The following is a 25,118-nucleotide window of genomic DNA, read 5'->3' as shown; positions in this document are numbered from 1 at the left end:
TGCGTCATTATTAAATATGCTTATTTTTTACAAGGATCTCCCCTTTTTTTCTTCTAAGTATTTGGGGAATGGGTTAAAAGGAAGAGGATTAGCAAAAGTGATACAAAAAAGGTCCATTTTAACATTTTAAAATATTCATAGAAGAGAACAGAAAGAAGCACAGACAAGCATTAGAATTTACTACATGCTTTTAAAAAATCAAGCAATATGAAATCCAGATTCATGATTTCATAAAGAATCCTTTTTGTGTTGTGTGTATATAGAAATGCTTTCTTTTCTGTTTAAGTTCAAAATGAAAAAATATATATTTTTGAAAGAAACTGACTTCCCACTTTAGATATAAGCTTTTTTTTAGGACCAAACCTGGTCTTCCAGTCTAGAACTAGTGACTCTTCTTGGGAGAGGGTGACCCACATTTCCTGGGCTGAGGGGAGTCTCCACAAAAGAAAACACTGTCTCTTACAAAGAACCTTGAATAGGAGACCAGCCAAAGCCACAGAGCAGGAGGAAGCTGTTCAGCCTAGTTACCCTTATTTCAGATGAGTACCAGACTGAAGAGTGATCAGAAACCTAAGAAACCAGAGTGGGTCACTTCTGCAGCACAAAAATCACAAATCTGACCCTTCCACAAGCAATCAGGGCTGGAAATGTAATGCAGGGGTGGGTTGGATTGAGAAGCCAGGGCCACAGCTCTATTGCTATGACAGTGGAGGGGATGTTGAAGAAGTTGTTAAGTCTCTGGGCTGTTGTACAGATTCCCGGAGAGAGGATCTAAAACTCAGCTCCTAGGCCCAGAAGCTGTAATATTATCAGGGCGATCTTAGCTCTGATTCAGATAAAACAGGGCAGGACCTTATAAAACCACAACAATCCTACCAGAAGTGTGTAAAACCCAAGTATTCTCGTATCGAAACCAACTGACCTGAAAAACAGAGCAAGAAGTCATTTTAGAATTGCTGGACTATAGTGAGTCTAATATTTCTTGTCTTTTTAACGGATGAGGGAGAAATATAGAGGAAGTGAGAGAATTAGAAACTAAAAATAATTTTTTTAATAAAAAAAAGACTCCTTGGATTACCTGAATGCCATGACCAAAGAGCCTGGATATCATATTTCAAGAAATCATCAGAGAAATTTACCAACATATATTAGAACAAGAGAACAAAGCAAAAATAGAAAGAATTCAGTAATCACCTCCTAATAGCAATTCCAAAATAAAAACAACCAAAATACAGAACTTCTAGGTAAAAGAAAAAATAGTGTAAACAGACAGAGAGAAATTATTCAAGTGCTTAAGGAAGTATGGTCAGAATTGGCAGTCACTAAAGATTCTTCTATATAGAAGTGGAGAGCATGGAATACCAAATTCCAAAAGACAAAAGATAAAAATCTATACAGCACAGAATAAGTTGGTTATAGCAAAACTAGTCAGTAAATCTTTATTAAGCGCCTATTTTGTTCTAGGCCCTGTGCTAAACCTTGGGCTTATGAAAAGCAGTAAAAGTGAGTTCCTGTCCTCAGGGAATTTATAATCTAAATGGGGGAGACCACATGCAAGCAAATATATTGAAAGCAAGGATATACCTGGTAAGTTGTTCCTCCTTGTTTTGAGGAGAGCCAAGGACATGTTGGGTTGACTTGCACATGAAGAATTGCATTTAAGTGAGGCAGAGTTGCATAAAGTCATCTGTTCAGCCTCACTCTCTCTTCCAGGGTTCTTAAAAGTCCAGGGGCAAGACAAAAGTCAGGAAGATTGGTGAGCACCCTGGATGACTTTGACGTCCTTGATGTCTGGCCAAGCTTTAAGAGTTCCACAGTGTCTGCTTCAGCCACTGGAACAAATTGTTCTCATTCACCTATTCTATTGGGGGAAGTCTTCACATGCTTGTAGTAGACATCCCCCTAACTCAACAATTGTTTTGAGCCATGCATGTCGTTACCCACAACTTTGTTTAGCCCATCTGCCAGGACAGTTTTACTGGAGTGTGGCACATGCTATAGCTTCTTGGAGTCATGCGTTGGGTGGTAGGTATACACCAGAGATGAATGACCACCTCTGAAAAGGGCTCAACAAGCCCTCATGCCAGAGATGCAAGTCCTCTTTGAACACCTCAGACATAATTAGTAGAGGGAAGGCACTTGGAATTAAAAGAGGTTGGGGAAGGCTTTCTGAAGGTAGGAGGGTGTAGCAGGACAGAATGGAAGTCAGGAAGACTCATCTTCCTGAGTTCAAATCCAGCCTTAGACACTTACTAGCTGGGTTATCCTGGGCAAGTGACTTAACCCTATTTGCATCAGGTTCTTCATCTATAAAATGAGCTGGAGAAGGAAATGGCAAACCACTACAGTATCTTTGCCAAGAAAACCTCAAATGAGTAACAGAGACTTGGACATGACTGAAATAACATAAGAGAAGTTAGTAGTTACAGTGGAAGAGGGAGAGCATTCCAGGCATGAGGGACCACCAAAGAGAATTCCCAGAGCTGAAAAATGGAGTGCTTTGTTTGTGGAACAGCCAAGAGGCCAGTGTCACTAGATTAAAAACTAGAAAGATAGGAAGAGTCTGGATTATAAAGGACTTTGAATGCCAAACAGAACATTTTGTATTTGTTCCTGGAAGTAATAAGAAAGCACTGGAGATTATTGGGTGGGATGGGGGTGGAGGGTTGATGTGGTCAGATCTCTGCTTTAGAAAGTCACTTTATAGGCCAAATGGAGAATGGACTAGAGTTGGGAGAGACTTGAGTCAGGAAGACCCCCCCCGCCACTAGCTTATTATTTCAGCAATCTAGGCATGGGGTGATAAGGGCCTTCACTAGAGTGGTGACAGGGTCAGAGAAAAGAAATCTGCTTGAGAAATGTTATAAAGGTGAAATTGTCAAACCTTGACAACAGCTTGGATATGGGGGTGAGTGGGGCGAGAGAGTGAGGAATCCAAGATGAGTTCTCAGTTGTGAGCCTGAAAATCTGGAAGGATGGTATTCCTGATAAAAAATACCAGAACTGAGTAGAAACTTTGAAATACAAAATAAGAGTCAATAAAAATATAAAAAGGTAAATATAAGGGGAGCTATTGGAAGTGTTACTTCAAAACCCTAATGTCATCAGAGGTCATAAGGGAATCAAATAAGACAGGTTTGGGAAATGGTTTTTAATGTTTTGGTGAAGAATAGGAAGAAAGGGAATAAAAAGATACACTGGAGAAAAAAGGGAGGAAAGGAAGGGTGAGGGAATTTATTGTCTCATAATTGATGGGCACAAGTAGAAATCTATACAAATGTGGATGACAGCGGAGGGAAAGGGTGTCACTTGAACCTCATTTTATCTGAATTAGTTAAACAAGAGTAGAACACACATGTATATATAAAGAGCTTGGTAATAAAACTACAATAAAGAAGGGGTGGGGAATAAAGAGTAACTCTAAGCAAGGGCAGCAATCATTATTTCAAAAAGGCAACAATAAAAAAAAAATTAAGAAATAATCAAGGAAACTACATTTTGCTGAAAGATACCATAGACAATGAATTAATTTAAATGCTTAATATATATGCATTGGATGGCATATCATCTAAATACTTAAAGGAAAAGCTAAATGAGTTATAAGGATAAATAAGTGGGGATCTCAATGTACATCTTTCAGACCTAGACAAAAATAACCAAAAAAACACCATTAAGTGATGAGGGCTGGAAGGGGGGTGATAGTGAGACCCCCACAAAGACCAGGGTACCAGGGGCAGGCTGCATGGAAGGAATTTGTGGACTCAAATTTTTGAAGTCAAGGTAAAGATTTATTACTCTTTTCAACAGACAAGAGTTCTTAGGGAACCTGCAATCTTACAGGGGTATAGGTAAAGTTTATATAGGATATTCTACAGTGAAGCATGTGCCAAATATGCTAACTAGGTGTTTTGGGCTGAGATTAGGGAGTGGTTAAGGAGTGGTCAGTTCTTTAAGGAACATGTACTTTTGGTATTTACTCTGCAGGTATTTTGCCCAGAGTTCATTGGGAAATAGACCAAGGGGGGCTACTTGGAGATGTGGTTTTAGGCCTGAAAGTCACTAAGTCAACTAGCAGTCAGGACTGACTCAGAAATACCAGGTTGCTCTTATCAATGTCTTGTTAGACAAGATAAATGTAAGGGAATATACATATATCTAAGTCTAGGATACATTTGATTGGTCAGTGAGTAGTAAATGTTGTTATGACCCAGTGCACAGCCCGTTCAGCCAGTACACAGCTGGATCAGACTAATAAATTCTATAGGTGGCTACTATAGCAGGAAGGGAGATAATGGTTGTTGCTAAGGCAGGCTGTATCCTTGGACTGGGGAGAAACTGCCTGGGATAGTATTTTGAGGCTAGGGAGAAATGGGATTTTTAAAGAGAAATGTGATTTTAGAATTGGGGCCCAAGCACATGCACCCAAGCACCCCATCATTAAGTAGATGATCTAAATAGAACCTTAGAAAAGCTAGACATGATATATCTCTGGTAATTATTGAATAGGAGTAGAAAGGAGAATACATATTCCTCAGCTGGGCAGGACATGGCACTTTAATAAAAATTGACCATGACCAGGTCATTAAAACTTCACAAACAAATGCAGAAAGCAGATACATGAAACATATCCTTTACTTACTACAATGCACTAAAATTATATCCAATAAAGGGTTATTGAAGAGAAGATTAAAGATCAACAAAATAAATAAATATTTTATATTTTTATATAATTATAGATAAATATAATTATAATAATAAATAAGAAAATAATGAAAATCAGTGTATTAAAGGACAAATAACAGAAACAATAAATATTTCATTAAGATAACGAGAACACCAAAATAACACACGAAAATGTTTGGGATACTACCAAAACAGTTTTTAAGGAAAATTATTTATTGCGAAATACAACAGAAGAAAGCACAGATCAATGAACTAGGCATATAAATTAAAAGAAAAAACTAATAAATAATTAAAAACCCACAATTAAGCACCAATAGAATCCTAAAAAAAAAAAAATCAAAGAAAAGATTAATAAAATTGAAAGAAAAAAATCCATTGACTTAATAAATAAAAGTCAGAAATTTGGATGGGGAAATAAAATAGACTATTAGTTTATTTGATTAGAAGAAAGGAAAGTGAAATTGTCAGGAAGTTTTAAAATTTCACAACAAATGAATAAAGAATAAATGATATTAAAAATTATTTTACCTAACTATATGGCAAGAAATCCAACAATCTAAATCAACTAGAGGAATATTTTTTAAAATATATAAAATACCCAGATTAACAGAGCAAGAAATAGAGAATTTGAGCAGACCAATCTCAGAAAAATAAATTGAACAGGATATAGATGAACTCCCAAAGAAACAATTCCCAGGACCAGAATATTCATAAGCAAGTTCTATCAAAATTCAAAGAGAAATTTCAATAAACAAACCGTTTGCAAAAATAGGAAAAGAAGGAATCTCACCAAATTCTGATACAAATATAGTCTTGAAAACTAAATCAGAGTCCAAGCAGAAAAAGAAAACCATAGGCCAACAGATAATGAATACTGAGACAAAGATTTTACATAATAGTTTATAAAAGAGACTACATCAAAGCATCGCAAAGGTTACGCTGCAGGTTATACGCTAGAACCAGGTTGGGTTTATACCAGGACTTCAGGGTTGGCTTAATATTAGGAAAACTGTAAAGAAAATTAACCAACGAGAACAACAAAAATAATAAAATTATATCGTTGCGTTCTGAAAAGCTTACCTTCATAAAACACACAACTCTACACCCTACAAAGCCCCTGGGTTACCGTCTTCATGAAGCTGAGCCCCAGATCTCTAGGCTAATCTGATCTCTCTCTTCATTAAACACAGAATGCCTCTATAATCTATATTACACATTTTTTCACATACTGTATAATCTTTGGTATTATTCTCTAGCAATTTCAGCTATTCTATATTTTTAATTGTATACTACTTTATTATAGAAAGATTAGAAACTTGTTTAGAGAATTTTAAACAGTCATCTTTTCGGACACCAGCATTATACAGTGGACATGGAGTCAGAGACTGTGGGTTCACACTCAGCTCTATCAAGGTGACCTTGGGCAAGTCATTTAATTTCTCTCAACCTCGGTTTCCTAATATGTAAAATGAGGGAGTTGGTTTAGATGACCTCCAAGATTCCTTTCAACTCTATAATCCAAAGACATACTCTATTAATACCTGTTGAATGACTGATTGATCTGGCAGCAGTGTAAGGACAGCTGAGAGAGACTGAAAACAAGGAGACCAGCCAGGAGGCTAATTCAATAATCTGTGTGTTGGATGATGAAGGGCTGAGCTGGGATGAAAGCAGTGAAAACAGTAAGGCTTAAATTGCAAAGTGATATGATAAAAGAAGAAGTGGGAAGGTTTAGTACCTGACCATAAATGTAAGGAACATGGAGAAAAAAAATTTAAAAACCTTCCCAAAAGTTACTGGAGGACTTACAGTTAAGATGGTTACGTGAAAGATTATAGAAGAGACCGGCTCTCACATATGTATTTTTAAAAGAATTTCAAGCCAAATAATGATTAAGAAATCCAAAGAGAAATCATAGTAGATGCCTTCAGCCCTCCCAGAACTGTATGACAATGTAGCCAAGCATATAAGCATAGGGAAAGGGCTCCTTTTAGAAAAGCCAGCATACCACATTAAAATAAGCTGGAATCATGGATCAGAGATGCTCCAACAACATCTGAATACTGCAGTAATCTGTATTTAGAAGCAAGAAGATTGCAGCGCCCCAGAACAGTCAGGATTCTGTCAGTGCTCATACTGAAATAATCCAAGGGCTTGTGCAGCATTCTGATCTGAGATGCTCGAGAGGTTCCTAAAGGCCACAACACTCTAAACCCAGAATATTCAAAAAAGCCAAAAAGGTGCTCTGCGTGCAGACGTCCAGAGTCAGAAGACATAGGTTTAAATCTGACCTCAGACACTTACTAGTCATGTGAACCTGGGTTCAAGTCATTTAATTTATATCAGCCTCAGTTTCCTCATCTGTAATAGCACTTACATTCCAGAGCTGTTGTGAGGATCAAACTACATAATACTTGTAAGAAGTTTTGCAAACCTTAAAAGGGCCAAATACTAGTAAATGGAGGAAATAACTCAAGGATAATACAAATTAAAGAACTTTATTCAAAAAAGTAGATTCCTTGAAAAGTAGAAGAGACCGAACAGAAATCAATGACTCCACATGATTGGGAGAAACATTAGAACAGAATCAGAAGATAAAAAAAATAGAAAAATAAATGTAAGTTATTTACTATTATAGACAGCAAGTCTAGAAAACAAGCCAAGGGAGATGAGAAGATGGTGGCATGTTAGGACCTAGAGAAGCCTAGATCCTTTGCAAGTGCCTTGGTAAAGCTTAAAAATGAAACCAGTTAAAAAGAGAATAAGGTAAATTACCTGTGGACTCTTCCACTGAGCCCAGGGAGGTATACAAAGATGGCTGGACTTCTGCAGAAACCATAAAGCAGATAAATTGGGATAAATGGAAAGTGAACTGCCAGAGTTGGGTTGTGGTCATGATGTTTGTGGAATCAATATCAGGCAGAACAGCTGAGGATAAATGAAATTGATTACATGCTAAGAAACAAATGTCTTCTCAGACCCCTAATATCTTTTAGGATTGTAGGGAAAAATTCATGTAACAGAGTATACTATTACATTATACTAGCATGATAGTTAACACTTCCATGGTTTGTTTACAAATACTGCTCCATTCTATCCTCACAACAGCTCTGGAAGCTAGGAACTCATTATCCTCAATTTACAGATGAGGAAATTGAAACAAAAAGAAGTTAAGTGACTGTTTAGATCTGTTTTCATAGTCTCAGGAGAACATAAAAATTAGAGGCATAGAGGCATTGGGGTAGAAAGGTAGATAAAGCAGAGGCAAATCAATATCAAGTAATAGAGGGACATAGTTTAAGAGAATTTAAATATGGATCAATGAGTGGGGGGAGTAGACATCCCATGAACTTCACTTTCATCTGAACTGGAAAAAGAAAGAACAAATATAATTACACACACACATATACATACATACACCATATGTATACATATATACATATTTTTTGTGACACTGCTCTCTCCTGCTTGTCTGACTACACCTTCTCATTCTCCTTCGCTGGATTTTCGTCCAGGTCCCATCTGATAATCACTGATGTCTCCCCACTTTCTACCCTGTCCTCTCTAGCAGATTGCCTCCTCTGTTATCCCCATTCTCTCACTTATCTTCAGCCTCTCCCTGGCTAGTTGTTGCTTCCCTACTTCTTATAAACATGCCATGTTTCACCACTCTCAAACATTTCTCATTTGATCCAATATCTCTCCTTTTTGTGGCTAAACTCCATACAATGACTTTCTACAATCCATACTACTACTTTCTTTCCTCGGATTCTCCTTTCAACTCTCTTCAATCTGATTTTATCATTCAATTGGGGGCAGCTAGGCAGCTAGGTGGTGCAGTGGATAGAGCACCAACGCAGGAGTCAGGAGGACCTGAGTTCAAATCTCACCTCAGACACTTGATATGCACTAGCTGTGTGATCTTGGGCAAGTCACTTAACCCAATTTCCTCATCCTGGGTCATCTCCAGTTATCCTGATGAATATCTGATCACTGGATTCAGATGGCTCTGGACAAGAAATGAGGCTGGTGACCTGTGCAGCCCTCCCTCCCTCCCTCAAAGTCAAGTGCAAGTCATGTCATCATTTCTTTGATGGTATGGTCTTCTTCGGCAACAAAGGACGAACACCTGTCATTCAACTGATATTGTTCCTACAAAGTTGTTAATGATCTCTCAGTTGCTAAATCTAATGATCTTTTCTTAATTTTCATGCTTCTTGACCTCTGAAACTTTTGGCACCGTTGATCACCCTCTTCTCCTTGATATTCTCTTCTCTCTAGAATTTCATAACATTGTTCTCTTCCAGCTCTCCTCCTGCCTATCTTGACTACTCCTTCCCTCTCTCCTTTGATTAATCTTTATCCAGGACACATCTACTAACTGTAGGTCACTCTTCTCCTTCCCTCACCCCTTCCCCACCCCTGCCCTGTCCCCTAAGGCTCTGTCTTGGTCCCTTCTCTGAAGGAGAAGACTTTTTTCAATCCTTGAAGAAGTGATTAAGAAAGGAAGGAAGTGAATTGTTCGGGAATGTTAACTCAAATCTGTATCATACCTTATTATTATAGGATAAAGAAAGTAAACAAACAGAACAAGATGAATTTTTTTTGCAGTAATAGGAAAGAAAACATCCTTCCAATATTTGTCTATAATATAAACATGGCCTTATTGTCTAACCCAGGGAGAGACAAAGAAGAATATTATTTATCATATTAAGGAAGCATACATCTATTCCTATGCTTTCTAGTGTTCAGGATTTTATCAAAAGCAGCTATTAATATAATCATGAAGTTTCTACTATTTATATTATGGACAGTAGTTATTATACTTATATTCATTCTTATGTCCAGTGAGTCTCTAGAGTCTCACTGGTGAGAAGATCTGAGTGCAAATCCTACTCAGACACCTACTAGCTGTGTGACCCTGGGCAAGTAACTTACCTCCTGTTAACTAGCTTCAGTTTCTTCTGTAGAATGGGGATAATAATAGCACCTACCTCCTAGGGTTATCGTAAAAATCAAATGAGATAATTATTGTCAATAATAATTGTACTAGCTTTAGTACTTGGGCCATATTAAGTGTTATATAAATATTAGGTATTATTTTTGCTCTTGCTATAGAACCAGCCCTGTATCCCTGGTATAAATCATCGTAGTATATAATCTTTCTAGTAACCTATTTCCTGATATTTTATTTAGAATTTTTGCATCAATGTTCGTTGGGGCCATTAGTCTATAGTATCTTTTTCTGCTTTGTTTCTTCTCCCTTGTTTAGTTTTAAGACTATATCTCTGCCACAGAAAGACATTGGAAAAGTGCTTTATTATTATCACAGTGAGTATAGCATTGTTTTTTGAATGTCTGATTTACTTGTAAAGCTATCTGGTCCTGGAGTTTGTCCTTGGGAGTTCATTTATGACTCGCGCAATAACTTTATCTGATACTGGGTTAAATAGTCTGTTTCTGCTTGTGTTGACCTGAGTGTTTTATATTTTCTAAGTAGTCATCAATTTCCTCGAAATTATCCATTTTCTTAGCATGTAAGTGCACAAATTCAACTGTGAATTTTCCATTTTCATTTCTAATATGAATAATTTCTTTTTCTCCTTTTAAAAAAAGAGGTTAGCTATTTAAGTTTATTCATTTTTTAAACAATGCCTACATTTATCAACTTATTTTTAAAAATTTTATTAATCTTTAATTTTCAGAAATTTCAACATTGCCTAGGTTTTGTTCTCTTTTTTAAATTGTATGCCCAGCTCAGTGATTTCTTTCCTTTTTCTAATGAAAGCATTTTAAATATACATTTTAACCTTAGAACTGCTTTAGCTAAATCCCCTAAGTCTTGGTACTTGTCTCATTATTGTCATTCTTTTTGTTGAAATTTTGTTGTTTTTATAAGTCTTTGACCCATCAGTTTTTTAGAATTATTCTGTTTAATCTCCAATGACTTTTTAATTCTTTTCTCAGAGACCCTTTATTGATATAATTTTTATTGCATTGTGATTGGTATATAATGTGTTGTATTTCTGCTTTTCTACATTTTTTAGTGAGATCTTTGTGCTCCAATACTGAGATAAAGGTGCCAAGTGCAGATGAGAAATATGTAATTCCTTTCTATTCCCATTCAGGAATCACCAGAGGACTATTGTCAATGATTTTTCTAAACTTCTATTTATGTCCTTAACTTCCTATTTTCTTTTTTGATTGTATTTGCTGAGGTCTAAAAGAGGCATCCTGAGGTCACCTACTGTCATGGTTTTGCTATCTCCCTCCAATTTGATTCACTGTTTTTTTTTTTAAATATTTAGATGCTATGCCATTTGGTGTTTGTATATCAATTAATTTTTATTCCTTTTCTGTAGGTCCTTTAGCCATAATGTAATTTCTTGCTTATCTTTTTAAAAAATCATATTTATCTTTCTAAGAGGCCTTATCTGAATTTTGTTACATTTGCTTTTTTGAATTCAGCTGAAGCAAAATAGATTTTGTTCCAGTCTTTCATTTTAACTCTATGTTGATCAGTGAGTTAATAAGCATTTATTACACCTCTTCTATGGAACATACACTGTGTCATGTGCTTGGGATACAAAGAATGGTGAAAGATAACCCTTGTCCTCAAGGAACTCACCACCTAAGGCAGAAGACAACATGCAAACAACTATGTACAACTATGACAGGATAACCAGGAAATAATCAATAGAGGGAAGACATTAGAATTAAGAAGAATTAAGAAAACTTTCCTGTTGAAGATAGGATTCCCTCTGTCAGAGAATCCAGGAGGCAGAGATGAGGAGGAAAGAGCATTTTTCACCTGGGCGAATAATCAGTGAAAATGCTTGGAGCTGAGAGATAAGAAACAAGGGTGAAAAGTGTTAAGACTGGAAAGGTTGGGGTAAAGGGAGTTAGGTTAAGAGGGGCTTTGATGACAAAGAGGATTTTATATTTTATTCTGGAAGTGATAGGGAGCCACAGGAATTTGAGTAGGGCAGTGACTGTAGGATCTGTGCTTGAGTTGGGTCATTTTGATAACTGAATGGACGATGTACTAGAGCGAGGAGAGAAGTGGCAGGCACACCAGTCAGGAAGCTCTTACAATAGTTCAGGTATGAGGAGATGAAGGTCTGCATCTGGAAGGTGGCAGTGTCACAGGAGAGAAGGTATATTTGAAAGATGGCACAAAGGTGAAATCAATAAGCCTTGCCAGACTGACAATGGGGGTGGAGGACCAGAGGTAGGGGTGGAAAGAGAGAGAGTGAGGATGAAAGTCTGACACCTAGGCTCCAAACCTAGGGGCTTAGGAGGATGGTGTCAAGTGTGTTTCTTGTAAACATCATTGGATGATTTTCTAATTCATTCTGCTATCTTCTTGCATTTTAAGGATTCTTCTCCTTCACAGTACCAGTTATGATTGTTAATTGTGAAATTTCCCCCCATTTTCTCCCATATTGTTCTTCTCTTTATTCCTCCCTCCCTCTTTTACAAATAAGATGGTAAAAGGTAAGAAGTTTGCCTGTCACATGATCTAGAAGCAAAGTGGCCTGTTTCCACTCTGTTGTCCCCCTTCTCTTCCCTGATTTTACTTTTTCTTCCCTTCTTTTTAATTCCTCCTTTGATGTTTCTCTCTTCTACATTGGAGTTTGTTTCATTACTATTCTCTCACCCACCCCATCCTCTCTCCTAAACCCTGATCTCTCCCTCCCTAGTCCCTGCCCTCCCTTTTAAGTTGAATGTATTTCTACTATGTGGTCTTTAAAGGTAAATGTGATTGTGTCTGATCAGACGAAAGTTAGGTTCATGGGATGGCAGTTCTCCCTACTCCTTCCTGCAGGATTAAATTCTCATTTTCATTTGTTATGTGACAGTGAGTTCCCCTCTTTATCACTTCCCTAATCAGTAACATTTATGTTCTCTGGAGACCATCGAAACAACTAAATCACCTACAGGTCCTCTATTAGGCTTACTTTCATCTATGACCCTTAAAGACATTAGAATTCTGAGAAGGCGTTCTGTTTATTTCTTATCTCTCTATTACATGTATAAATAACTCATCCCCACATATTCCCTTATGATAAACAAATGTATAAGTGTTTCTCTTGGCTCTTGCATCTCCATTTCAGAACGTCTACTCAGTTCTGACCTTTTTTGTCAGGCCTAGAGGCCTAAGGGCTACCCAAGTCTTTCCTTACCTGTCGCAGGTCTTCGGCTGGCCAAACTGGATAAACGTATGAGAGAAGAGACTTTCCAGAGTCGAACAAGGGTTAGGCTTTATTCAGGGTCTTGGTTACATGTGCAGGGGGAATTCTTCCTCAGGAGAGAGGAATCCTCTTCCCAAGGAGGCAAAGATCTTACAGTAAGAGAATGGAAGTGGGAGTGGGAGAGGGAAGAGGGAAGAGGGGAGAGGGGCCTTCTGTCCTCCAAGGGCCCCTCAGCGCTAAGAGCGCCTTCAGGCTTTCCTGACCCTACTTAAGCTCTCCCGCCGCATAGCTTGCACCTGAATACCATGCCTGTTCTCAGCCCTTAGACAACAATAGGTGTGCTCAGACCATGGATTAATCTCCAGGGTGGGGATGCTCTCCCCAGCAAGTTTCCCAGGAGGAAGAGGCGGAAATGCACGAGGTAGCCCGGGTCTCACACCTCAATTCCCAGCTGTTCCCTGGGGGGCCTCATGAGAACTCTGAGGTTTAGAAGTCCTCACCTTTACCTGCCTGAGACTGTCCACATGGAACTGAGCTTACACCCCCAACATGTCCCCTTTTTTGTTTTGCGCAGAGCCCACGTGGCCCTAGAGCAAATAGCGGCTGGAGGTTAAGTGGGTTAGGGAGGCCTTTAACATATGGGTACCCCACAACAAGAACTTCATTTACACAGAAATCTGCAGCTAGCACAACAACTGACAAGAGAGGCATCCAACAAAACAAAGATGAAACTAAATGGCTGAATTACAACAAGAGGAAGTGCAATCACTAATTCCAAAGCATGTTCTAAGAGAAGTAGCTCAGTGCTGGCGCCTTACACTTCACCACCCCCTCAGTCATGCAAATGGACCTCACGGCCAAGCCTGTGGTGTTCAGGAGAAAAGTTGGTCACCCCCGTGTGTCCTGGGTTTGTGATGCCAAAGTCCTCCTTCAGCCGCTGAAAGGAGATGCCTAGATGGAGCGGGCAGCAATGTCAGTGGTTGGGATGAGGGCTGCTTCCTCTCTGGGCAGCAGGGTCAAAGCTGTCAGCAGCAGACTCAGGTGGTGCATGGTCCTTCTCCAGGGTCTCCGGGCTCGTCGCTTCCGGCGTCTCCGTCGTCTCTGACACCGGTTTCCACCTGCGGATCCTTCTGATGGGAATCCACGTGTCCCCTTTTCCTGTGGAGACACAAACATACCCTGGACCCCATATTAGTATCTTATACGGACCTTGCCATTTCCCTGAGGCCATATCCTTTACCATGGCCCATGTGTCCTTATTTCCAGCCTGGCTATTACTTTCCTTCCGGGGTTGTCGTGGAATAGTCACAAAATGTCTCATAGCTGGAGTAGTATGTGAATTTTTTGAGACATGCAAAAAATTGTGTGTATACACAGCTGTATCGAGCTCTGATTGTGTTAGGCGACCTCTTCCCCTTTTTTGTTTAGCGAGGATCGCCTTTATGGTGAACTTGGCCCTTTCCACCATGGCCTGGCCTTGTGGATTGTAGGGGATTCCTGTAACATGTCGAATCCCTAGATCATGGAGGAAGTGTGCAAGGGTTTGAGAAGTGTAGGCAGGACCGTTATCTATCTTTATTTCTAAGGGTAAACCTGAAACAGAAAAACAGTGCCAAAGATGTTGAATTACTTTAGCACTTGATTCACCTGGCTGCAAAGTCGCCATAAGGAATCCAGACCATGTGTCAACTGTCACATGTATGCACTGGCCCTTAAGATGGGTAACATCCATTTGCCAAATTTCATTGGGTGCCAAGCCACGAGGATTGACACCCTGGTCTAGAGATGGGTGGAATGGGACACATTGGAGACAGCTCTTAACAATTTTTCTGGCTTGTTCTTGAGTTATCCCATATAATTTGCAAAGGGCTTCTGTGGCTAGGTGGAACCTATCATGAGCCTTTTGGGCCCTTTCCTGTGGTTCCACAGTGTGCCCCACAAGGTATAGTGAATTGTCTGCTATTTGATTTCCTTCAAAAATTGGTCCTGTGCCATTAGTATGTGAGTGCACATGTAAAACATAAAAAGGGTATGTTCTGCTATTAATGGTAGTCAATAGCTGCTCACACTGTGAAAAAATATTGGACTGATAATCTACAATAGAGTCCTCAATCCGTGAAATTAATAAGGATGCATACTGACTATCAGTAATAATATTAATGGGTATGTCATTATATATTTGGAGAGCTTGGATTATAGCTTCCAACTCGTTCTGTTGAGTAGAGGTGTAGGGTGTGTTAACTATATATATCTCTTGGGTAGCTGAATTATAAATGGATGCCTTTTGATGTTTTGTGGCATCTGTAAAAATGTTAGGCCCCTCTACTGGGTTTGGTGAGTACCTTTTCACTGGTGCTGGGGCCCACTGTAACAACTCTTTGAATAGGAAAGTCGAATTTGGTTTCACCTGGGCCCACTGGAGTATAGTGGCCCAAGAAACGTGATTCTGTGCTAACTCTTCTACATCCTTAGTGGTGAGTGTAGCATAAAGAATTGGCTGTTTTTGGTACATGTGGGTAGCTCTTTTTACTGCCTCTAGTGCTAACCGTCCTAGAAATTCCCACTTGTTTAGTAAACTGCTTCCTGTTTTACTGAAATACACCCACTCTAGGGGTTTCATGAGAACTCTGAGGTTTAGAAGTCCTCACCTTTACCTGCCCGAGACTGTCCACATGGAACTGAGCTTACACCCCCAACACTTTTTAATCTGCAATGCTTAGAAATCCTCAATTTTATTAAAATTCTGGTTTTTTTCTCTGCAGTTTTTCTAGATTGGTTATTTTTGGTTTTATGCCTCTATATTTTGCTTTTTTTGGAATATTGGATCCCAAGCTCCTCTCTCCTTTATGATGGTGGTTGGCAAATTTTGTGTGATCCCTGCTGTGTCTCCTTGGTACCTGAACTCTTTCTTTTTGGATACTTGTTGTGTTTTTCTGTCATGGAAGCTTTGGCTTCTGACATTACTGGAAGCTTTAATTTTGGGAGTTCTTTCAGGAGATGACTAGTATGCTTGACTTTGCCCTCTGTTTCTAAGGAGTCTGGGCAATTTTTATTTTCAAATTCTTGAAATATGATATCCAGCCTTTTTTTGGTCATTATTTTCAGATAAATTATTCCTGTTAAATGAGTTTACATTCAAACAGGGGTGCAGGGGAGATGAAGACATATTTTAACTATTTATTTTGTTCATGAATGGTATATACTCTTGCTTTCCTGCAATTGAATGAAGGACAGGAACTATCCCACTTTTTGTCTTTGTACCCTTGACCCTTACATGAAAAGTGCCCAATAAATGCTTTTTTGACTGAGTGATCGTTTCCTTCCTTCCAACTCTTTCTTCAATACTTATTTTAAACTTTTAAAATCATTCTTTTATCCCCAGTGCTGAGCACACAGGAGGCAGTAAATAATGAATTTATAGCCCAGGTCTTCCATTGTCCCAGGTGTTGTTGGGTTTTTTTGCAGAAATTTGCAAGTTTTTCTTTTCCCTGAAACTTCATTAGGGAGGACATTTTGGACTAACCCTTTGCACTGCAAGCATTCTTGCAGACTAATTCTAACTGCCCCAAGCAGGTCTCTGTCTAAATTAACTCATACCAACTTCCCCCTTCCACTTCTCATGCCATACACTAGAAGACCCTTCCTCTTCAGCAACTTTCACCATAAAGAATGTTATAGACATAGGCTCAGTGACACTTAAGTATTGTTACCTCCAAATGGGGAGGGAGAAACACTTCCTCCTTTTGTGAGATTTTCTTTTATTACTTTAGGGCATTTAAAACTCCCAAACATTTTTCTCTCCCTTGAAGCAGGGGACCATAGGAACAGGACTCCAGTATAAATGAGGGGAATAAGAGCTGAGGGGAAAAGGAGATCTAAAGGAAATGCCTGCATTCTAAAGGACCCAGACACTCCATTTCACTTTTTCACCAGCTCTCTCATTGCTTCATTGTCGAATCGAAAGAAATGCCAGCCTTCTGCCACAGTAAGGTCTTTGGCCCCCTTGCTCTTGTAGAAGTCCATGGCACTTTTGTTCCAGTCGAGGACAGCTAGACGGAACTGGGAGCAGCCTTTCTCCAGGGCAACCTGAAGGAAGGTCACCCCATATATGGTTAGAGGGGGAAAGGCCCTGATATCCAGTTCTCAGATGCGTGCCCTCCCCCTTATCTCCTCAGTGCCCCCTATACTCAGAAATATAAGTAACTAACCCCCCAAACCGTCCACGGATAGACTTCCTCACCTCAGCCACTTTCTTGACAATTTTGGAACCAATTCCCTGACCTATTGTGAGGAGAAAAGCGTTAATGGGAATAAAAACAAGAGGGAAAAACTTTATGTTTGGAAAGTAGTACAATGCCTGTAATCCAAGCCAGTACCCCGATATTTTGGCATCACATAGACATCCTCCAGGTACACATTTCGTCCCGTCCAGGTGCTATAGATGAAATAGTAGAAGCCATAGCCCACCACAGTGGAACCTGAGAGGGCAAGAGGGGAGAGATCACTGGGAGGCTATACTGGGGTGTGTGTGTGTCTGTGTGTGTGTGTGTGTGTCTGTGTGTGTGTGTCTGTGTGTGTCTGTGTGTGTGTGTGTGTGTGTCTGTGTGTGTGTCTGTGTGTCTGTGTGTGTCTGTGTGTCTGTGTGTGTCTGTGTGTGTGTGTCTGTGTGTGTGTCTGTGTCTGTGTGTGTCTGTGTGTCTGTGTGTGTCTGTGTGTCTGTGTGTGTCTGTGTCTGTGTGTCTGTGTGTCTGTGTGTGTCTGTGTGTGTGTCTGTGTGTGTCTGTGTGTGTGTGTCTGTGTGTGTCTGTGTGTGTGTGTCTGTGTCTGTGTGTGGACTCTGCTAATGTTTTTCTTTTGTAAAATAGAGATAATAATTTAATAACTTTCATAAAATACTTTGCAAGCTAAGCATTATGTAAATGCTAGTTTTGGGGGGGAAGGACAGAGGGGAAGAAACTCCTCTTACTCATGGCTACTATTTTGAAATTTATAATCTTAGAGGTGCCTGAAACCCTAAGACTTAAGTAACTTGGCCAGAGTCACAGAGGTAGACTGTATCCTCAGAGGCAGGACACTGTGACCACCTCTCCAAGATGCTTTTCAGAGGATCTGTTACTGTAGCAGCTCTTACCCAGGGCATCCCCATGATCAGGAGGAATCTCAGCCACCAGACAGTGATAAAAAGAATTTTCACCAAAGCCATCAGTTTTCAGGACTGCAGAGAGAGATGAGACATGATTATATAGAGGCAGAAAAAAATGATCTACCCACTGGGGGACTAGGGAAAAAGAAAGGAGGGATCCAGGGTTCTATCAACTTCCCCCACCCCTTTTCAGGGTCTCAAGCCTCCTCACCTTCTTCATTGATCCTCACTTGATCTAAGAGTTTCTCAAACTCTGCTAATTCCTGTAAATACATAGAAGGAAGAGGGACAAGATATAAGAGAACCCAATGAAGAGCTCAGGTACAAAGTAAGCTTCTGGCAGCCCGTTTGCCTTGGTAGCATCCACACTTAGCATACTGGCCATAGCAGGTACTGGTGGAGGGATGAGATATTTCTGGACACAGACAATCCAGAGAATTGTTTTGCTAGACTTTGCACATCAGTTACAAAGGTTTTGTTTTTCTTTAGACTTAGGAGGAGGGGTGGGGAGGAACGGGGAGAATGAAAACAAATCCTGCGGGGTCACACCTGAGTGAGGATCACCTGGATTCAAATCTGACCTCAGACAGTTATATTAGCGAGTCCCCAAGTCACTTAACTGGTTTGACTGTAAAATGGGGCAATAAGGGCACCCGCCTCCAAGACTGCCACCAGGACCAAATGGGACATGTGTAAGGCGTCTGGCACCCAGTGAGCACTATATGAGTAACACTATTCTTAATACTTTCTATGAGGTGATTTTATTTAAAAATGAAAACTCCATTCGGAACTTGAACCCCTGGAAGTGAACGGCCCAGGCTGCGGTTTAAAGTGCGTGGGGAGTCGTCTCGGAGGGGCTGCTCCCCCTGGGCTCCTTCCCCCAGCACCCCCGCATGCGCCCCCGGCCCGCCTGCCCCCCGCTGTCACCCGAATCATCCTCATGACTTCCCCACAGTCTCCCTCCGTGGCTTCCCGGATCAGCACCGCCGCCATCGCTGCCCAGTCCTCGCCCACGACTTCCCGGCTCCTCCTCCTGGCACAAAGGACAAAGTCCTGCCCAGCTCGCGCGCTCCCGGCTCTCCCCGGCCGGACCTCCCCGGTGTCCTGGGCCCCCGGCGGACCCCTCTCGGAACGGGGTTTCTGAATGCACCAAAGGACACGCGGTGGTCAAACTGTTAAAGACGATCGGCTTTCCCCCCCCCCAAGTCTCAGCCAAAGTCCCACCTTCTGCAGAGAAGAGTACTGGTCCTGAAGGAAGGGACACCGGAGCTCAAATTCAGATACTTAGCTGTGGAACTCCACCTCTGCTTTCCTCAGTTTCTTCCCCTGTAAAATGGGGGTAGCACTCTTACCTGTCTCCTAGGGTGGTTATGAGAATCCAATGGGATGATTGTAAAGCCCTGAGCACAGTGCCGGACACACAGTAGAGCTTTAATCCATGAGTGACCCTCCGAAACCTATCCACATTCTGGGACCTCAAGTTCAGGGCCTGAAACTGGGACTTCAGAACGCAGGGGTCCCCAAAAGGAAGCCTAGAACCAGGAGACAAACTAGAAGGCGGGGCCCAGGGGAGAAGGGAAGTAGGGAGAGGGCAGAGGAGCTGCTCTCTATAGGCTCCCCACAAAGCTAGGTCTTTTCATAAAACCCTTATGCAAAGGCGGCCTTGGCTGGGTCTGAGGACAGGCTCCTGCTCTTAGATCTAGAAGGGGTATAAGAGATCATCCAACCCCCTAATTTCACAGAGATGGAAAGGGAGGCCCCAAGAGAGATGTCGCCCCCCTTTAACCTCTTGGCCTCTCTCAGTGAGATCACCGTGAGCCACAAGTTAAAAATGCTAAGCAAAGGTTTCTCAACCTTTACTTTTGTTATGCATTTCGTCTTTTTGGTCAAATCCTGAATAAATCTTTAAGATGAGACCTTGAGAAAGTCACTTAGTTTTTGTCTGCTCCTCCTAGACATATATATACTTTCAGGTCTCAGTTTCCTGATCCGTGACATGTGAGAGTTGAACAGCATGATCTCAGAGGGTTCTTATAACTCTATCTATAATTTGATAATATAACTATTTATAATCCTGTCTCACCGGGTCCTGCATGCCCTTTAGACAAACCTGAAAGATAAAGAAATTCATGTTAAAATTTGAGGGACTTCATTAATCAACCCCAGAGTATTTAAATTTTAGAAGTGTATTCTTTGACCAGAGCAAGACCAAGAAGAAAGCTGTAACTGCAAGATTTCAGGCACTGAGGCACAGAAGCGGGTCCTTGCGGACACTGTGGGAAGATACAGAGGAAGGAGCATGTCTTGGTAGCAAGAGCACTGGTTTTGGAGTGAAGTAACCCGGATCTGAGTCTAGCCCCTATAACTAGTGCTTCTGACAAGTTACTTTCCCTCACTGGGCCTCAGTTTCCTAATCCATAAAACACTGAGGCAGGGGCACAGTTTGAAGTTGTACTACATAATGTCTAAAGTCCTCTTCAGCTCTAAACCCTAAAACCTTATAAAGGTTAGAGTGGAATAATTCTAGCACAAAGCAGGGACACAATCTGATAGAGGAGGGAGGGTTAAGGAAGGTAAATAGAAAATACAAAGGGTTAACTCAAAGGAAGAAGAGCCTAGGGGCAGATTTCCTTCTTGGAAAGAGGTGAACTAGTGTAGTGGACAGAGTCTGGACAGAGTTCCAAATGGGACTTGCTAAATATGACCCGGTTTTTTGTTTTTGTTTTATCACTTATAGTACATGGCATTGCACATAGTGGGCATTTAATAAAGGCTTGAGAGAGATGGAAAATCTAGGAGGAGGGCCCCATGGACTGTACCTCCCCCTGTTTGTCCTCAGAGGAGCCGGGGGGTCAGTGCCCCTGTCTCCTACCCTCCCTCCTTCCCCCCAGGGCAACCTTTAACCAACTACCTCCCATGCCCAGCAGGGGGGCCCGCCTCTCTGCTGACTCCCTAGAGTCATTAGAATCACGGAGCACAGAGCTGCCCCACAATGGAGGGTCTGTGCTCACTAACTCTGCTGCTGCTGTTGCTGTGGCCACCTGAGACCTGGGAGGGACTGGCCCCTAAACCTTCACTTCCCACAAAGGTGCATGATTAGGGTGGGAGTGGGGTTCTGTGGGAGACAGGTCTGGGGCCAGTGGAGGAAGGGGTGGATGGGTGGGAAGACAAGAATTCTGGAGTTCCGCATGTGTTTGTGTATCCTTTCAGTCTCTCCGGAATATTATCTCTCCTTATCAATCAATCAGCAAACCAGGGTGGTGAAGCACTGCTCCTCCGAGAGTTCTAGCCTAGGGCCCTGGGGCACAAAGACCAAATGGAAACAGCTTCTGCCTTTCCTGGCTCTTCCCCTACAGATCTCCAGGGACCCTGACATTCTCTACCTTGGTAATGGTACTGGCCATGAGCCTGTCATCATTATGAATTTTAACCTCACCAAGGTCGCTAGGTAAATGAGGAAACTTGGACTCCCACTTCCCTCCTCCTCTTAAATCCTACCTTTTCCTCTACTTTGCCTCCAACTCTCCCTTCCCTCTTCTCTACTTTACCTCCTCTTTTTCTAGTGTTGAACCCTCTCTCTCTTCTCTGCAGTCTGTCCCTCACACACACACACACACACACGTACACACAAACATTTCTACACATACACAAATGTAGTTCAACAGCTCCTGCCTCCCTTCAGAGTCATGTCCTCCTTTGACCTTCGGACCTGGGACCCAGAAGGAGTGATTTTTTATGGGGATACAAATCCCAAAGATGACTGGTTTATGCTAGGACTTCGGAGTGGCCGGCTTGAGATACAGCTCCACAACTTTTGGGCCCAGTTGACTGTGGGAGCTGGTCCCCGCCTGGATGATGGATGTTGGCACCAGGTGAATGTTTTTATAAATGAATGAAGTATTGAGTAAATCAATGGTTGAATATAAATGAGGATGAGGAGTAGATTCCAAGTACCTGGGGGAGGGGGACAACACATGTAATCGTGTGGTGCATATCTCTCATGCCCCCTTCTATCTTTTCCATGCAGCTGAAAATCAAGAATCAGGTGGATTCTTTGCTCGTGGAGGTGGATGGGGATGAGGTGCTGAGGTTGAGCCAAGTCTCTAAGCCCCTGGCTGGGATGGCTCTTCCCATAATGAGGATTGCTGTGGGTGGCTTACTTTTTCCCCCCACAGACCTTCGTCTCCCGGTAATAGAGGACCACTGGCAGGGAGGTTTAGAGGAGGTGGAATGCTTGAGTTCTTAAAGGGGCAAAATTAGGAGGAAGGGACATAGCAATGGGGGTTGGGGGTATTAAGAGGACCTTATCCCCTCACAGATAATGTACTTGTCTGTGAGGAGATGAAAAACTGGGGAGACCCAAGGCCTGGAGGGGGGACACATCTCTATTTCAAGGACCTCATGGTGAATCCACCTCCACCTCTCAGCTGATTCCTGCCTTGGATGGTTGTCTCCAACATCACATCTGGGTGAGCCAGCCTGGAAGCACTGTACCCTTCAGCCACCCACCTCAGGGGGCTTGCAGCCCTGAGGCCCAGCCAGGGACCTTCTTACCCCCAGGTGCCCACACAGTGTTCAGTCTCAAAGGTAAATTCACCTTTATAAAGTCTCTAGATCTATTTCTCCAGAGCTTTCTGTGTGCATCATTTCAATTACCTTTGTGCCTCTCTCTCTCTCTCTCTCTCTCTCTCTCTCTCTCTCTCTCTCTCTCTCTGTCTCTCTCCCTCCTAGCATAACCCTATGCCCTTGCTCTTATAGCCTCAGCTTTTTCATTTCTTTCCCCAGATGTCCCCCAGCCAGATGTGGATCCCTGGGCCTTCTCCTTGGAGCTCAGACTTCAATTTTTTGGAGGCTCAGGATGCCTCCTTGCCCTGGGCATCCTGGGCAATCAATCCCTGCTCAGCCTTGAACTTCAAGACCAAGTGAGAGATAAGGCCTCAGGGTAGGGGCTAAGGAGTGGTTGGGGTTTTCAGTCTGGGTCTTATAGTGAAAAGTTCGTGGAACTGGGAGTGAAGAGATAAAACTTCTAGTTGTAGTTCTGCCACCAATTTCCTGTGTGACTTGGGGCAAGTAACTTTCCATCTCTGAACCCTAGTTTTGTCTTCCATAATTTGAGAGTTTGGATAGGATATTCTTTAAGGGCCCTTCTACTTCTGAAATTTTTTGATTTTACAATTAGGAAACTATAGTATGTGTTTGCACCCCAGAGAGTGGATATGGTTTGGATGGAAGGGGAGGAGCTAGGGGAGGATATGAAGGGTAGTATTTGGACAATGGATGTGGCCCACTGGAAAAAAGGTATGACTCTCCTCTCTCTCCCCTCTCTCTTTCAGATTTTGGTGCTTTCTGCCAGGTTACCAGAGGAATTAGAAGTACTCTCTAAGTCAATGCCTGTGAGCCCAGGGCCTCTGATTCAACTTGAGCTGGGCCTGACGACAGTGGTACTGAATCAGGGGCTACAGAAAGTGACATTTATTTTGCCCCCTGCTCTCCTAGTCTCCCTTTTAGACCTCTGGAACCAACCTAAGGGGAGCCTTATTTTGGGAGTGGTACCAGGTACAGAGGACCTTTCCTAATTTCCTTCTACTCTCTCCACCCCCTGTACATACATGCCTGAGCACTGACTGAAAAGGATGTCTACCTGGAAGGAGAAGAGAAACAATGATGAGGACAGGAAACATCTCAGGAACTTAGTAGAACAAGAATATGTAAAATAAAAATTCTGAGGAGTGGGCAGATGTGGAGAAAAGGGGAGTAGGCCACAGGAAGGACTGTTTAGGTACTTATAGGGTAATATGGGAAGAAAAGGTGGAGAAAACATCTGGAAATAGAATAGGCAAGAGGGTAGAAGTTTCTTTTCTTGGACTTGATATTCCATCTCCATCCTCATTCAGGAGAGGTCTCTTCTGCCTCCTTCTGTCTGAATGGACTTCGGGTACAGGGCAGAGAGCTAGATGTGGATCAAGCTCTGAGCCGAAGCAAGAACATCTGGACTCACAGCTGTCCACGGAGTCTGAACAATACTAACACACTTCATTAAACTTCTTTGAGAAGAGCCCCTTAAATTGCCTCCTTCTGCTTGCTGCTTCCTTCCCCATCCTCCAACCCAAGGACCTCAGCATGAATGATGAAAAAAGAACATAGTATTTTGAGCCAGAGATCCTGAAATTAAATCCCAGCTCTGCTGTTTACCACCTGTATGACCTCAAGGAAGTCATCTGTTTAAAAAGAAAAAAAAGGTGGTGTATTAGATGACCTCGATAATCTCATCTAGCTCTAAAGTTATGTGATGCTATGACCCTTCCTTCACTCCACTCCTCCTAGACTTAGAAGCTGGGCTCCTCCCGTTTTCTAGGACTCAAGCTCCATTCCATCAATTTTTTTGTGGGAAAGGAGGGAAGGAACCTTAGTATGCAAGATGAGAACATGTCCTTGAGATGAGTAGAGAATTTTCTATCATTGGAAGTCTTCCAGCAGAGGCTGACTGACCACTTGTTGGAGATGTTGTACAGTGAATTCCCATTTAGGTATGGGTTGGACTGGATGACCTGCAAAACCCCTTTCAACTGATAAGATTTGGTCATCTAAGCAGTTTCATGTCACTCTTTTTAAAAAAAAAAAAACAACTATACTGAGAATATAGTAGGGGGTTAGAAAGGGTGATGTAGAAAAAGGGGTGGGGAAAAAAGAGGAAGCAACTACTTTTTGTTCCCTCCTTCTTGGTTGCTTAGTTGCATTCCTAGACGTCTCCACTCCATTAAACAAGGAACTAGCCTGTGCTGGTCCTGGGCAAGAACAATATGCTGACTCAGGCATCCCAGGCCCCTCTGCCCTCAGGGGACCTGGTGTCCCTGCCCCAATTCCTTTAGATAATGTCGGGTTCCAACCCTCTAGTTTCAAACCCTCAGGGACTCTATATCTTAGGTCCCTGACTTAGTAGCCTCCTCCTCCACTTAACTGGTGGGGAATAAGATGATTGCTTGGCAAAAGAGAAGTTTTCCGGGCAGGGCAGAAATGTTTCTGTATGAGAAAGTGCCTTAAGCTACTGGGAGGTAGTAAAGGAGGCCTAAGTAGAGGGAAATGAGATGACTTCATGA

General features: G+C 41.8%; 2 protein-coding genes across 10 annotated transcripts; one reads left to right on the top strand and one right to left on the bottom strand.

Moving 5' to 3' along the window:
- Window positions 1-16,579: 16,579 nt before the first annotated feature.
- SAT2 (spermidine/spermine N1-acetyltransferase family member 2) lies at window positions 16,580-19,575 on the bottom strand. 2 transcript variants are annotated; one of them, XM_072641183.1, is made up of 7 exons: window positions 19,374-19,575; window positions 18,949-19,161; window positions 18,233-18,284; window positions 18,010-18,093; window positions 17,255-17,356; window positions 17,119-17,159; window positions 16,580-16,964 (listed from the first exon to the last, which is right to left on the bottom strand). In XM_072641183.1, the coding sequence occupies exons 2-7, from the start codon at window positions 19,012-19,014 to the stop codon at window positions 16,797-16,799; spliced, it is 513 nt and encodes a 170-aa protein (XP_072497284.1). In that variant the 5' UTR covers window positions 19,015-19,161; window positions 19,374-19,575; the 3' UTR covers window positions 16,580-16,796. The 2 variants fall into 2 exon arrangements, with proteins under 2 accessions (XP_072497284.1, XP_072497285.1); XM_072641184.1 differs by having other exon boundaries at window positions 18,949-19,054; window positions 19,374-19,544.
- Window positions 19,576-20,948: 1,373 nt separating this feature from the next.
- On the top strand, window positions 20,949-24,086 carry SHBG (sex hormone binding globulin). 8 transcript variants are annotated; one of them, XM_072641176.1, is made up of 8 exons: window positions 20,953-21,109; window positions 21,378-21,469; window positions 21,704-21,893; window positions 22,049-22,168; window positions 22,449-22,608; window positions 22,807-22,943; window positions 23,355-23,577; window positions 23,916-24,086. In XM_072641176.1, exons 1-8 carry the CDS (start codon window positions 21,014-21,016, stop codon window positions 24,059-24,061), a joined length of 1,164 nt encoding a protein of 387 aa, XP_072497277.1. In that variant the 5' UTR covers window positions 20,953-21,013; the 3' UTR covers window positions 24,062-24,086. The 8 variants fall into 8 exon arrangements, with proteins under 8 accessions (XP_072497283.1, XP_072497277.1, XP_072497276.1 ...); XM_072641175.1 differs by having other exon boundaries at window positions 22,049-22,210; XM_072641178.1 differs by having other exon boundaries at window positions 20,954-21,109; window positions 22,049-22,087.
- Window positions 24,087-25,118: the final 1,032 nt, after the last annotated feature.

The sequence above is a fragment of the Notamacropus eugenii genome, chromosome 2 (genome assembly GCF_028372415.1).
Source record: "Notamacropus eugenii isolate mMacEug1 chromosome 2, mMacEug1.pri_v2, whole genome shotgun sequence".
Lineage (NCBI taxonomy): Eukaryota > Metazoa > Chordata > Mammalia > Diprotodontia > Macropodidae > Notamacropus > Notamacropus eugenii.
The sequence above is the reverse complement of the archived record's forward strand: the minus strand, read 5'-3'. Positions and strand labels throughout refer to the sequence as shown.